Raw genomic sequence first — 15,650 nt, 5'->3', positions numbered from 1 at the left:
ATAAGTGACTTGTGCCAAATTTCATCCAAATCGGATCATAAATGCGACCTGTACTTTGTTTACAATTTAACATCTACAGACGGACAGACGGACGGACATGCATAAATCGACTCAGAAAGTGAGTCTGTTACAAACATATGCACAAAGACATAATACCCTGTACCACAGTGCGGTGAAGGGTATAAACATATACCTTATATAAAGTGAATAATAAAACCTGTGTTTTACTTCACTGACACTTTGTTACTTGTTGGTAGGAAGATTTGCTACATAATTGGAACCCAAAATATCGAAATGCAGCCAATGTGACCAAACTCCCCAAAGTACAGAGATTTGGGAGCTACCTAAAAAGAGGGTCAATAAACGTTACGGAAGAAAAACTAGGCAAACATTTCCCAAATACCGAATATTTTGATACCAAAAGAAGTAAGGTCCAATCACACCTTGGGACCAAAGTGCACACCAAACCGTGACTTTTTCTTGATGCAAGGGACTCTCTTCAATTATATAAGGATTCTCAGAACCCCAAATACGACGACCCACTGAGGGAAAAATGTGAATCATCGCTGAAAAAATTTGTATGAAAAATTACCAACCACAGGCTGTTGTTCAAGCACTCATTCCACGTATATAAGATGTTGAGATTGGTCAACTGGTTGCAGTTTTTGCGTGAGCTGCAAAATACACCAAAATTTTCTTTTGATATATACATCCCATAGTTCAGTTTTGCCAGATTACTGGTATGTTTAGGATCATGGGTATTTCCTAACTGGCATATGGTAGGATTTTTTTTGGGTTTATTATTTGTTTTACAGTCAACTCCGCTTTACTGAAACGGAAAAAAATCTGGATATTTGTTTCAGTTATCCGATGTTTTCACTTAAGCGGAGTTCGGTTAGCTGAAAATAATTTCAGTTATCCGAACTTCTCATAAGCGAGCAATTTTTCAGTTTAAGGAATTTCAATAATTCATATTTTATATCGAATACCTAGGATTCGTAGGATGCGTGTTATTGAAATACCCGGCTTGTAACGAATCTTCAATATAATATGTATATAATATAATATTTATGATAGATTGATTGATTTTGAGAACGGAAAATGTCGATACATGTCTTTGAAAAGGTTTCATACTAGCCCTTTTAAATTTTTTTAATAGCTGACTTGCCTGTAATATGGGGTTGTGAATAAGTAACATATTTCTTTGAAATATTTGTTCATTGTAGATTCACATATTTACACTGTTCCTATTTCAAATTTGATTATCATCTTGAAGGATTTAAATAATAACTGAGAGTAGTAAAAATTTACGACATCCTCAAAATTTTTTTAATTTTATGAGATCTCGTTTTAACATTTCCCCTATGTATATAAAATATAGAAATGCGGAACAGATTTTTTGCGAATTTTCCAAATGGGTTAAAAATTTGGCCGTACGAATTTAACGTTCTTCGACATCAAATTTATATATACATGACACACACGTTCCATACGTCGGAAAAATCTTTAATTGCAGAAAAATATCTGTTATAGCGGGCTTTGAAGATGTGATTCCTCAATGCAAAATATTCTGTCATTATTTTTCATTCTCATGATTTTCAGTAATGCGGAGTAATTTGAAAGGACATTGCAATATTTGACTCCAAAAGCTATTTCAATTATCCGATATTTTCAGTTATGCGAAGTTTCACTTATGTGGAGTAAATTGTAGGCGATTAACCTAAAATGTAATGGTGTAGGAAATCAATTTCACTTATCCGATATTTTTCAGTTAAGCGACTTACAGTAAAGCGGAGTCGACTGTATTAGCATTCACTTTCACCACTACTATTTTAATGAACAGTACATTTTTCATGTATTTCACCAAACTAGAGAAATTCAAGAGAGTGATAGCAAATCTTTCGGGACTTGATTCGCTATCTTGGTCTTTAGATTCCATTCGTAAAAATTTGTATATCAATAACCAACTATATGTACGTATTTGGTTGTTTGAATGGATTTTGTAAATTGGTCAACTGCAGTACTATTTTTATGAACACATCTGTAGGTCCCACATATATATTTTCGTCCGATTTTAAGCAAATGTTGTATCAAAGACCCAAAGTTTGTATGATGGGCACAACGTACAAAATAGAGCATAGAGTGACGTAATTGCGTTTTTTAGGCATACAGACGTAGCCCATATATATTATCGACCGATGTTAATTGGCCTCTAAATAATAAACGGATGTCCGACTGGGATTTGCTTTAAATCGATTTACATAATCTTATATATATATCCAACTGAAAAGTTTAGTATAGGTTGCAGAATGATACATTTATGAATTGATCTATGTCGGTTCACATTAAGACAAAGATCACATATTTTAACTCATCCAATTTCATGTTAACGTTCTTTCGGTCAGTTAGGATGCATCTGTTGAATATACCCAAAGTGGTGAAAAGTATCATAAAGTCGGCCCCGTCCGACTTTGCTACTTTCCTTACTGGTTTTCTATTAATATGTATATGGAATATCCCATATTAATGCGTATTTGTAGAATAAATTACACTAGTTCTCTTAATTTGTTATCTCAGGTTAAACATTTCGCACTGTACTCTTTCTTTTCATAAGAGAAATAAATTAAATAATAACAAACGAATTTTTATCACTTTCACAACAATTAGTAGAGAAGAAGTTCATTCTAGACAAATGAAATGAAGCAACAACAACAACAAAACTGATAACAGGCCACCGAATGATATGAACTGATATTTACTGAGCAAATTTGTTCACAGCCAACGAATATTCGCTTTGGCGTTCTTTTCATAACATTTAGTATAGTTACTGACATTAAAGCGATTAAAACGAAAACAAAATCAGACAAGGGGAGACGACAATAGTTTATTAATGAAAACAAAAAAGATAGTGATTCGAGGCAACACCCCCTAAAAGAAAATTAAAAACAAAAATTAAAAACACAAAATTTTAATTCATGAACTAAAAAAGATAATTCCACGCTATTAAAAAATAGTGCGAAACCAAAAAAATTTTAATGAAAATACAATTTTTTGAATAGCCTAAAAGTGAAGTGCCATAATTTGTTTGTGTGTGTCTTATCTTTAATTGACCACGATAATACCAGTGTTCTATTTTTATTAAATTTAAAGAAAAAACAATATTTTTTTACACCTTTGGTTTGACGACGAAATGAATGGTGACTCTATAAATAATGGTGACTCAAAGCGTTCAACCTCATCGGGTATTAATTCGGCCGCAGCCGTAGGAGGTTCTACAACCATTGTTAAATATGAAAAATCCTCCTGTTTATTTTGCAATGAATGGTTCGATTCACAAACATTTACGGTACGCTATTGGAATACGGGCAAATCTAATTGAATTCAATTCTATTTAACGAAATTGATTAGCTGTTTCCTGTAGAAAGGGGGACGATGTAATCTTATCATTTGTAAATAAACGCTAATATACGGTCTTATTATGTTACAAATAAATATTATAAAGTTATAATTGTTATCGGTCAAAGTCAATGAGTAACAACAAGTGTGGTTCTAAATTCAAATAAATGCTGATTTTTTAGGGGAGATTCTATGTTCAATTTATATTAAATGGAAGTTGCAAAAGTAAATTTATTAATAAAAATCGTAATGTTAGTATATGATATTCATTCAGTTTTGTATTACCGACGTTAAACTATTTCCCCGTATTTTTTTTAAACCCTCTTGTTTGCCCTATTAACATAGAATTTTAAAACTTTTATCATGTCATGTTTAATATTACTAAATCCCATATTGCCCTTGAAATTGTTAATAATGGTCAATGGGTTTTTTCATGGTCATCATGGTTGTTTTTGTTGTGCTTCCTATAGCTATGTTATCGACGGGTTTTGTATAAAAATCCTCTTCAACAATTCTGTTGTCAAAAATAGAAAATATGCTCAAACAAAAAAGTATTTTTGGAGTTTGGGTATATTTTACATAGTCAGAATAACACACATTAGGGGTACTCACGCAAAATGTATACTGAATGTAAAACAAATAAATTTTGGGTTTTAAATACGCAGACAAACTATAGGAGTTTGGTGCACCATATACAGGATATATCTAAATCTGAACCGATTTTCCCCAATTTCAGTTCGTATGTTTAAATGACATGTGTAAAATTCAATCTTCATCGAATCATCGGACAAGCATTAATAAACACAAGAAACAAGTAATAACGTCATGAAGTTCAGTCGGACCGAACTGTTTATACCCAGCACCATAAGGAAATTATAACCAATTTGGGTAAAAACGAGTCCATAATCCTCAAAATACCGAATAATTGCCAGTACCGTTATATGGTGGCTATCGTAAAAAGTAGACCACTATTAATAATTTGTAGTATGAAGATTTCTATTTAATGCGAAGCCAAATTACAGTCGATTCGGTTGTTCCCATACTCCTAAAAATACCGAAATTTAGGAGGTATCTTTATATGGGACTATCGAAATAAGTGAATTTTGCTAAATTTTGATAAGTAGATTTGCTAGGCAATGTGGATTTCATATTACATTCAATTCAGTTGAAATACCTGAAATTTTGCTGGTACCATATGAGGAATATCTTAAAAAGTGGACCAATATTTATAATTTTTGATAGGAAGATATATCACTTAATGAAAACCCAACATACCATGGCCTATTTAATAAGGTATACCGGGTGGCGAATTCATGGCTTGGTCTTATGTTATGATAGCATTGTGCACATATATTTTGGTTCGAATAAAAATATTTTTTGTTTATTTATTCTTCAAACAATAAATTTGAATGCAAATGAGGACTTCGATTTCGCCTCCCCGTAAACCTTGAATAAAACTTGCAACATACCAAATTATATAGTTGAGGGTAACGTTATATGAGGGCTATACGAAAAAGTAGACTGATATATCCCATTTTTAATACAAACATTCTAGGAGTAGTATGTGCAAATGCTCTGTATCAAACGTTTCGAGATTTCGTGATTTCAACAAGCAGACGGACATGCATAAATTGATGTATAATTTTATTCTGATCATGAATATATTAATTATGAGGTCCCCGGTAAATATTTCGAGATGTCACAAACGGAATGAAAAATTAAAAATTTAATATACAGTCCATGGACGGTGTATTTATTCTGTCTCTTTCCCTTGCCTATTAATTAATAATTATATTTTATTTATGTACTGGCAATTTTCCCCTAAAACAAAAATCGATGAAAATTAGATGAATAAATTTACGGTGCAGACGATAAATAATTCAGTACAAGCGGGTGTCTAGGATATAGTCGACGGTATCGCTAGAAGTTCATCTGAATGTGAAATTAAGAACCATAGGGGAAAATAAATCTCTAACATTTTATCGGCAACAATTGGTGAGGAACCACCAAGGTTGTCAGAATTGATCGACGAAAATAATGCGAACGGTAAATTAAAAACAGATATCAACAAGAAAGTGATAGATGCGGTCAATAATAAAATCATGGAGCATCAGCTGCTAAAAGGGGCCCACCGATCTGGGGGGAGGTTTACTTAATGCTTAAATTTGAGTCCTCAAACAACATGGAAAACCTGAGGAAAGTGACAATACTTGTCACACCCCATATGCGAGACAATGAATTTCAAGGTGGTGAGGAAAATAGGGATTTCTCAAATATAAAACTCAACGTTCTGGCATAGATTGGCGACATAATGAATGCTCAAGTCTTCGGTATACAGGACAAGAACTGCTGGTGAAGAAGTGGGAAGTCAACAATGGCGAGCTGAACGAAGAAAGGACTCTCATTGTGTTAGGCTTGGCAAAGTCTTTAGCGGAAAGTCTTGCTAAGACTAAGGGTAAGGCGCTCTACGTATCCAACGTTTTCTACATCAAGATTGGGAAGAAAAGCATTCGGAAGGAAGAACCATCTATAAATAACAGGGAGTGGCCCGAGGAAAAGATGACTGACTCCCAATACACAGTCGCAATGGTGCAACATGAACAGATTGTGCTATACCGCTCAGAATCGACCCGATCCTACACTCCAACAGTAATCATAATTTCAAGATTCCAGCTCTATCGGGTCACCCAAATCCATATTATACCAATTATAGTACGATTTAGTACATTTCGAATACAAATTTCCAAAACTACGTACATATCGCAATCCAACACTCTGGTAGTGTTAATTTTAAATTTCAGGTTTCCAGCTCTATGCGTACCTCTAAATTTAATTCTACTAAACACCTCCTCCATATACCGATCCTACTCCTCAAACTTGATTCGCATTCCAAATTTAAAGTTTTTAGCTCTATACGTTCACATGATGCGAAATTGTACCAATTTTGGTACACTTTAGTACCTTCCGGATTCTTATAATTCGAATTTGTAAAAAACCCCATTTGTACATATATCATACTACTTTTTTACGCGTTTCGTGCCGATCTAGTGCGCATTTCCAAAAACTAAGCTAAATCTTACGCATCCGCTCTAAGAGTGTCCCTCACTAAATATTTCAGGATTCTAGCTTATGACGTTTCGTTTTGAATCGGTTGTTAGTTAGTCGTAAGTCAGTCTCTTTTATTAGTATCGATTAGATTGTTTGGTATTCGTTCTCATGGTGCGAATTGTGGTATACCGCTCAGAATCGACCATCGTTTGTTGATCACGTGAAACATTCGCCACGTACAGATTGATATAGAAGAACATCGATTCCCGATTTAGTATGGTCCAATATATTTCGTACCGCCTAATGAAGTTCCTGTAATTTGGCATTTTGGTTTCTTGGAAGGTGAAGAATAAATTTTCCAGAAAATATATCCATGTTTTTCAATAAACCCCATATTTTTGGCATAGTCTTATATAAAAATTCTTCCAAATATTGACAAGGATTCTTGGGGTGGCGGAGTACAAATTTTGTGGTGGATGTTATTCACATAATTTGTTTAATATATTCTTGATCAGAATTTAATGCCAAGTCGATTTATTAAAGTCCCTCTGTTTGTCCGTCGGTTGAAATCACGATATGGCTCGCAATATTTAAGATAGATTCTTAAATAAGTACACATGCATTGATACTAAGCATAGGATGTGTGGCATTAAATATATCGCGCCCGATTTTTCTACGGCACCCATATAGCGATTCCCTACAATACTTGGAATTTTGAGGATTTTGGATTTTTCTACGGCACCCATATAGCGATTCCCTACAATACTTGGAATTTTGAGGATTTTGGACAAGTTTCTCAGCCGAATAAACCTCCATGATCATGATAGTTTCCATATAATGTCTGATTCTAATTTCATATTTTGTGTTCTCATTAACTGGCTAATCGTCCTACCAACTATTATTAATATTGGCCGATCTCTCGTTATAGCTCCTATACACATATTTTGAAGCTCCCATGTACATTTTCCAACCAACCGACCACCAGTGTCGGCCTCAAAGTGTAGGTTATAAAATGTACTAACAGGCTCAAAATTTTCCATGTTCCTTATGGCGCCCGATCGACTACAGTTCTTTCTCCTGGTTCACAAATTGTGTAAAATTTTTTATACCCTACACAACTATTTTGTCAGGGTATTATAGCTTTGTGCAGCCCCAAGAGTTTGTAACGCCGCGAAATATTGGTCCTAGACCCACCTTTAAGTATACCGTTGAAGACCACTATTGTTTTTGGAAAAGATCGGTTAATAATTGGGGGATGAAATGGACCAAAAACGTTATTTTTGTCGATTTTTCTGGTCGCTCCAGAGGCCGCAATTATATCCCAAACACCGCGAATTTTTGCATGGAGAAGGGGATCGGGCCAACAAATAAGCATGCCTGTTTTGATAAGGATCGGTCAATATTTAGCGGGTCAAATGGACCCTGACTTTTGTGTGAAAAATGACAAAATTTGTATTCTATAGCGTATATATTTACTACTGAAGGACATAGGCGCGAGGAGTTGATCGTATATCCAAGAGGAATGGTTGGCCTATAAATTGATACCAATTATATTGCCGTATGTACTAAGATGTGGGAGTTACACGTAAATATTTACAGGTGCTTACTTATTCAGATATTATTTAGTAACCCATTACCACACTGGAGGGCGCAAATATAGCGCTGAGGTTCCAGTTATGGTCAAGGTCAACGCCTATAATTTTCTGCGATGATCAAATAATAATTTTGGGATGAAGTGGACCGAAAACTTAATTTTTTGTGTGTTTTTCGAGTCGATCAATTGCCAACAGCCGAACATCACAACACAACCCCCTGTAAAGGAACCTGGATAAGTAATTAGAAGGGCTGTACTAAATATTGGAATTATTCGGAAAATATGTCAGTGTAAGGAAGAGACGCTGTTGACCTCTAATCGGGCAAGAGAGTGCAACTATCACGAAATATTGCCCAGGCTCGGAATAAAACTCCGCAGAAAGTTAGAGATACGTGGTAGTTGTGTGTAGTGAGTACCCCATATACACTGCTATGTGCTATAGATACGCCTTTGTTAGGGCAACATAAAATTCATTTGGTCTTATCTGGTAGAAACATAAAATCGTACACACACACTTCAAAGCACAATAGACTAAATTTTCAAATGATAAGATAAACCATAGCAAGAAATGACGCCTAAACACTTGTTTAGAAATGCTTGTCAAATTACATTCATCCAACTGTGTGTGATAACAGCTAATCAATTTTGTTTGCAAAAAAATATAAATACAATAACTTCTCCTTAATCATATTCATCTATGATCGGACAGGAACACTTAATCCATTGCGGGCAAGTGTTGGAACAATGTCCAAATACTTGTAACGTTTTTGTACCACGCATACGCATGCGTGCCCATCTGAAGGAGTGTCCGCGTAATAAACGTCGTAGTGCCAGTTTAGAACGTCTGGATCAACAGGTGGATTATCGGGTACAGGTTGTGGAGAATGAAATCAATACTCTGCGCTCCGTGCTGAATGAGGAAATACGTCAACGCCTGCATCTCATCACTGATGTGGGGAATTTGCGAAAACAAAATCAGGTCATGGATGATTGGCAACAATCCACCAACCAAAGTCTGAAATCATTGCAAAATCGCCTCGACGAGGAAAACACACAAAGGACATTCGAAGTGGAACAATGCCAACAGGATTTTCGTTGTTGTTTCGATACATTGCAGGTTTGTTAGCCGACAACGGAAACAATATTCTTTGTTACTTTTTTCAACAATTGTTTTTTGTTTCGTTGTTCGACAGTCTTTAAAAAGCGAAATCCAAAATGAAATCGACGATCTGGAGAAACACATCAATCAAATGTCCTTGGAGTTAACACAGCATCAAAATCATTTAAACGATAACATCATGAAATTGGAGGAGACGGTGCTGCTGCATGAAAAAACTAATAGGTTTGTTTTTTCAAGGAATAAACGTTTTTGTTTTGATCCATATTAGTTCTGTCTGTTGCTGTTTAATGCCAAACCATTAAAACAAATATTATTCTGTCTCTTTTTGCCTCCTCGATAGGGATAAATTTATTGAAATTGAAAATTACCTGCAATCAATCAATTTGGATTTAAATGCCAAATTTGTTCCCGAACATGATGTAGCCAAATACGCTGCCTTAGATCTGGAAGTGAAGGGAATGAAACACATTGTCTGTGATACGGAGGAACGTTGTGAAAAATTGGAGACGTTGGTCACTCAGATCGACCGTAATTTACATCACACAATGCAATTGGTAAATGATTTGGAAAATCATATTGCCACCCAGCAACGTTTAACGAGTTATATTAATTGTAGAGGTAGGATGGTTATCATATGTTCTCTTCATTTATTACAATTCATAACTTTCTATTCGGGATTGGGAAAGACAGTAGGATAATTATTTTTAAAGGTTTTATGAAATGACAATAAGTTTGTTTGGATTTGCTTGGATGTATTCCCACAACATTTTCAAAATATTAATTAATGTAGTCCAAATGGAAAATGAATAGGACATACAATTGTGAATATATTATAATCCCAATATTTTCAACGTTCCTTATATACGATTTTCGACCCTTTGTACATCACAGAATACGAACTGAGTCCGGAAACGTCTAAGCCTAGCACAAAAAGCGCGGTATTAACAGAAAAAAAGTTAAGTGTTTTGGAAACTTCTCCGTTATGAACACATTGTAAATTTTGTTTCGATCTGACAACTCCTTCATATAGAAACAGGTATTCAAAAAAGACACATCCTCAATTTGTTTACAATGGAAAAATTAGAAATGTGTGCTGTTATTAAATATTTACATAAATAAAATTTATCGGGACAAGAAATTCATAATGATATGGTGAATGTGTTAGGTGAAAGTGCTCCTTCATATGCAACAGTAAAAAATTGGATTGCTGAATTTAAACGTGGTCGTACAGCAACAACATATGAAATTGTAGCCAAAGGGGATGATATCTTATTAAATGATCGACGAATGAAAGTGTGTAAAATTGCTAATATCGTGGACATCTCAAATTTTCGAGTATATTTAATTTTGCATGAAGAACTACAGATGAAAGCAGTAAGGAAAACTCAAAGCCCACTTTGGGTACATACAAGACATTTTAATATCTACAATATACATTATATCTATTGGAGGACCATTGAGATGGAATCGGGCGAAATTAAATGTGCTATCTAGATAGATATTTGAACCAAATGAAAAAACCCCCTTACATATACCATTCTGAAATCAATGACAAATTGCATGCCAAACGGGCGGACTTGGATTCTTTGGTGTACCATTTGTATGAAATCGAGTAAAATTATGTATGGGAGCTATATATAAACACATGGACTTAATTGAGCAACCGTTGTATACCCCCTTTGTTTTTTGTTATCACTCTATATTCAATTTAATACCATCTGCCAAATTTCGTGTAAATCGAACAAACATCAGCCCTTCGGTGCACAATTTACATAAAATCGAACGAATTGTTTGTAAATGCCTTGTTAACCTCGAAGTGAGGCTCCAGCGAAATTCTCATACAGTTTATGTCGTTGGTCAACTAAGTACTTCGATTTGTTATAAGAGACATTTGGGTATGAACGGTTTTTTGTATAGAAGCAATAGCTTCTGGGGAGAATATCCCAACAAAAAACCAAGGGAACTGATGAGGAACAGTGGCGTGATCCGAAACTATAGTCTTCCCTGCCTTACCCCTCGGCAAACAATGCCATACATTCCCTACTAATAAATAGTTGTTTTTTTATAAAAACAACAAACTGGGATTCAGCCTGACTATTTTGCAAAAACAAAATACAAATGGTATCCCAAATAAACCGCCAACACTACTGAATTTCAACAAACCTTATCACAAATAATTTTTTCTTCAATTGCATTCGTTATGCAAAATTTTGTCTCAATCGGACAAACATTGGGAGTTTGGTGCATCATTCACAAAAAATCGGGCCAAACTATATATAAGAGCTATATCTAAATCTGAACCGATTTCAACAAAACTTCTCAGACATCAGTTTGGACCTAATTCAGTACTCTGTGCAAAATTTTGTCTCAATCGGACAAATATTGGAAGTTTGGTGCATTATTCACATAAAATCGGACGAAACTATATATGGGAGCTATATCTAAATCGGAACAGATTTTAACAAAACATCGCAAATATCAGTCTGGACCTAATCCAGTACTCTGTGCAAAATGTTGTCCTAATCGGACAAATATTGGGAGTTTGGTGCATCATTCACATAAAATCCCAAACAATATATGGGAGCTATATCTAAATCTGAACCGATTTTCTCCAATTTCAATAGGGTTCGTCCTTGGGCCAAATAAGTGAACTGTGCGAAATTTCATCCAAAGCGGATCATAAATGCGACATGTACTTTGTTCACAAAAGTGTATGGACGGGCGGACATGCGTAAATCGGCTCAGAAAGAGATTATATGCATATTCTTAAAATGAATCAATCTCGATTCCTTTTGCCTCTTACAAACATATGCACAATGGCATAATACCCTCTACCCTCTAGGAATGAACATTTCTCAAGCTTGTTGGGATCGTTTTAAGCGAACTAAAATGGATATTAAGCGTCGTTTCATAACTGCTGATGAGACATGGATCCGACACTATACTCCAGAGACAAAAGAACAATCCAAACAATGGACTGAAGCTGGAGGAAGTGCCCCAAAGAAGGCAAAAACAATTCAATCGGCTGGTAAGGTTAAGACAACGGGTTTTTTTAGGACTTCAAAGGTATTTCATTGATTGTCTATCTTCAAAAGGGTAAAACAATAAATTCACAGTACTGTTGCAATCTTTTGGATTAATTAAATGTAAGAATTCGAGATAAAAGTTCTGGCTTACAACACACAAAAAAAAAACAATTTTTCATCAAGCACAGTTGCTAAAATCATAAAATTAAAATACGAGTTGCTTGACCACCCACCTTATTCTCCTAACTTAGCTCTCACTGTCTTTCACTTGTTCCCAAAACTAAAAAAATTCTTGATGGCAAGCGTTTTATTTCAAATGAAGATGTAATTATAGTTGTAAACCACTATGTTGAAAACCTTGAGGAAAACTATTTTAATCAAGGGATAGAATTGCTAGAAAAGCGTTGGACTACGTGTATTGAAGTTTCAGGAGATTATATTGAAAAATAAAAATATTTTAGAAACCTAACTATTATCTTCCATTGATAGGCTAAGAAGTTTCCGAACCGCGCCCAAAACAAAACATTGTGTAATTCGAACAAAGATAGGCTCGTTGAGCATTTAACAAAATTGTATAAACTTATGTTGTTAAGTGTAAAATTTATTTCAGAGATAACAAACTGGTGGATTTTTCGAGCACCAGATGTGCCAAATAAGCTTGTTGACCTAGCCACCGTGTTGGTAATAGGCCCAACGGTCTACATGATTTTTTGTATGATTTTTTCCAGATAATAAAAATCCAAGAATCCAATCAGTAAAGATACGAAGTAGTTGATGATCGTCCGGTTCATTTTCTTGTGTTAACTTAACTTCAGCCTAATCTATAGATCGTGCTCTTCAAACTTGACAGGCTTTTGACGATGATTTCGCTCTGTTACAAGAACCCCATGTAATAATTGTTTTTATCTTTTTTTAATGTAGTAATGTAGTTGCTACACTTTATCAACAATTTCCTGAGGGATCAAAATGCTATAACTCCTAAAGGAATGATTTAATAGATTAGAAATGTTTACCTTATTTTAGTTAGGAGTATAGATTGATAAAATTATAATAGCGGCATCTATATAGTGGGATTTCTGAATTAGTCTGTTCCATCAATCCAACTATAGCTTTCCATCTCATCATTAAATAACAATATAATTAAAACAATTATTTTATTTCAAAAAAGGCCACTTGGTTTGGAGAATCAAAGACTTCTCCAAAAAGTTTGAAGAAGCTCGACAATACGATACGATACTGCACAGTGCCATGTTTTCAAATAAACCGTTTGGTTATGCTTTAAGAGTAAGTTGCAATTGCCCTACAGAATATTTTAAATATATTAATAATCATTACAATATGAATTTTTAGCTTGACATTTATCTAAATGGCAAGGGAACGTGGAAGGGTCGCAATATGATCGCCTGTCTCAATGTTATAGCCGGTGAATATGACCCGTTGCTGCCATGGCCATGCCGTCTACAAGCCGATGTTATTATACGAGATCAAACAATAAATGCCGCGCAACCGGAGAATTATGTAAAAACTGTTTTGGTGCGAAAGAAAAGTGATGATTACATACAGACGAAACAATTCTTCCACATACCGCATACGATATTGAAACAACCGAATTATGTGAAGAATGATTGTCTATTTGTTGAAGTAAGAATTTTGAAATGAAATAAAAATTTATTTTTTTAAATGTAGTTTTATTTGGATGGATGAATTGTGTAAAATGTATATATTCGTAAAATTTAGGTTTTAATAAAAACAAATTAGTTATTTTATTTAAATTTTTTAAATATTTTATTTTAAAATTGTATATCCAATCGAAATAGATTACAACTACTGTCAAGGGACCGGCGATATTTGTTGCTATAACCGATTTGTCGTTATAAAAATATAAAATAAAGAGCAAAACGGTACTTTAAATATAATTTTCATAACATATATGTCGTAATAAATGGTGTCGTTATAAACGATTTCAACTGTATTAAATTTTGAAGAAAAATATCTATTGTTACTTTATTTTAGTAAAAACAACGGAAATATGTAACAATTTGTACATGAACCACCCTGTACCAATTTACCGAGGACGCAAACCATACATATGCATTCGTGTTAAAAAGCTTCTGTTGAACAGTCAAACCCAATGATGGAAAATCGAAATGTTAATATAGTACTAAAACATTTTTAATTTTTTTGATTTAGTAGTTGTGTTCCGTTGTGTGCAATTTTATATGAAAATTATATTCGGAAAACGAAAATTTATAATAATTTTCTGGTAGGTATTATATATGTAAGAAAATAAAATTTTCTGATTGTCGGAATGGGAAAAAACAGCAAACAAAAGTATATGAGTGCATATTTCACTCGTCTACATTTTGTCGACAACGGAAAATGCTAGCAAAAGTTTTTATGATGCTAGAGAACAATATTGTCATATAAAAACCTTCACCACTTTCGGTACATACCACAGATGCTCATATGTACAACATCTTTGTAAGACCATTGAAATGGAATCGGACTAAGATACCCGCGTGAATTACAAATATGGTACGTTGTGCAATAATTCTCCCTAAGCGGACAAAATTTAGTTATTTGGTACATTATTTTGATGTTTGGGTACATTTAAATCTGAACGGATTTCAAATTTAAAAATGAGCATTCTAGACTAAATTCCTTACCCTCGACTAAATTTCATAAATACAGAACAAACATAGACTCCTTGGTGCGCCAATTACATAAATTCGATCGAAAATATATGGGAGCTATATCTAAATCTGAACCGATTTCAAGACAAATTTCGCGGACGTCAAACTGCAGTAATTTCAGTACTCTGTGCGAAAGTTTGTCTCAATCGGACACACATTGGAGGAAACTGTATATGGGACCTATAACTTTGAATCGATTTCGACAAAACATCGCATACATTATTCCAGACCTAATTCAATATGCTGTGCAAAATGTTGTCTCAATCGGACCAATATTGGGACTTTGGTGCACTATTTACATAAAATTGGATGAAAATATATATGTGAGATATACCTAAATCTGAACCGATTTTCTCCAATGTACCAAATGTCCTACAAATCGGTTTATAAATGCGACATGTACTTTGTTCACAAAAATACATGAACGAACGGACATGTAAAAATCGACTCAGAAAGTAATTCAATGCATATTCTCAAAAACCATACGTTTATCTCGATTCCTTTAGGCTGTTTCAAACATATGCGCAAAGACATAATACCCTGTACCACAGTATGGTGAAGGGTATAATAATTAATTGCGTGTCGGAAAACTTTTAAAACGAGTTTTTATGAGCGCTGTTCAAAGGTGTCACACGTTCAAACGTTCCCCCTGTCCCCTATTTACAATTTTCAAAATTGTACATTTATTAAAAATGTCCTTTAACAAGTAAAAATGTGTCAGTCGGTGTTGCCGACAGATATATACCCTAAGCCTATGGTTTGCGGAGGTCTTC

General features: G+C 34.4%; 1 protein-coding gene across 1 annotated transcript; it reads left to right on the top strand.

The window, feature by feature from the left end:
- Nucleotides 1-3,265: 3,265 nt before the first annotated feature.
- On the top strand, nucleotides 3,266-13,843 carry LOC133336631 (TNF receptor-associated factor 3-like). Its single transcript, XM_061544916.1, has 6 exons — nucleotides 3,266-3,346; nucleotides 8,748-9,155; nucleotides 9,232-9,380; nucleotides 9,499-9,776; nucleotides 13,353-13,468; nucleotides 13,535-13,843. Exons 2-6 carry the CDS (start codon nucleotides 8,823-8,825, stop codon nucleotides 13,841-13,843), a joined length of 1,185 nt encoding a protein of 394 aa, XP_061400900.1. The 5' UTR covers nucleotides 3,266-3,346; nucleotides 8,748-8,822.
- Nucleotides 13,844-15,650: the final 1,807 nt, after the last annotated feature.

This window comes from Musca vetustissima, unplaced genomic scaffold (assembly GCF_032173495.1).
Source record: "Musca vetustissima isolate MV318-11 ecotype Yass unplaced genomic scaffold, APGP_CSIRO_Mvet_v1 utg45329, whole genome shotgun sequence".
NCBI classification, from domain to species: domain Eukaryota; kingdom Metazoa; phylum Arthropoda; class Insecta; order Diptera; family Muscidae; genus Musca; species Musca vetustissima.
The sequence above is the reverse complement of the archived record's forward strand: the minus strand, read 5'-3'. Positions and strand labels throughout refer to the sequence as shown.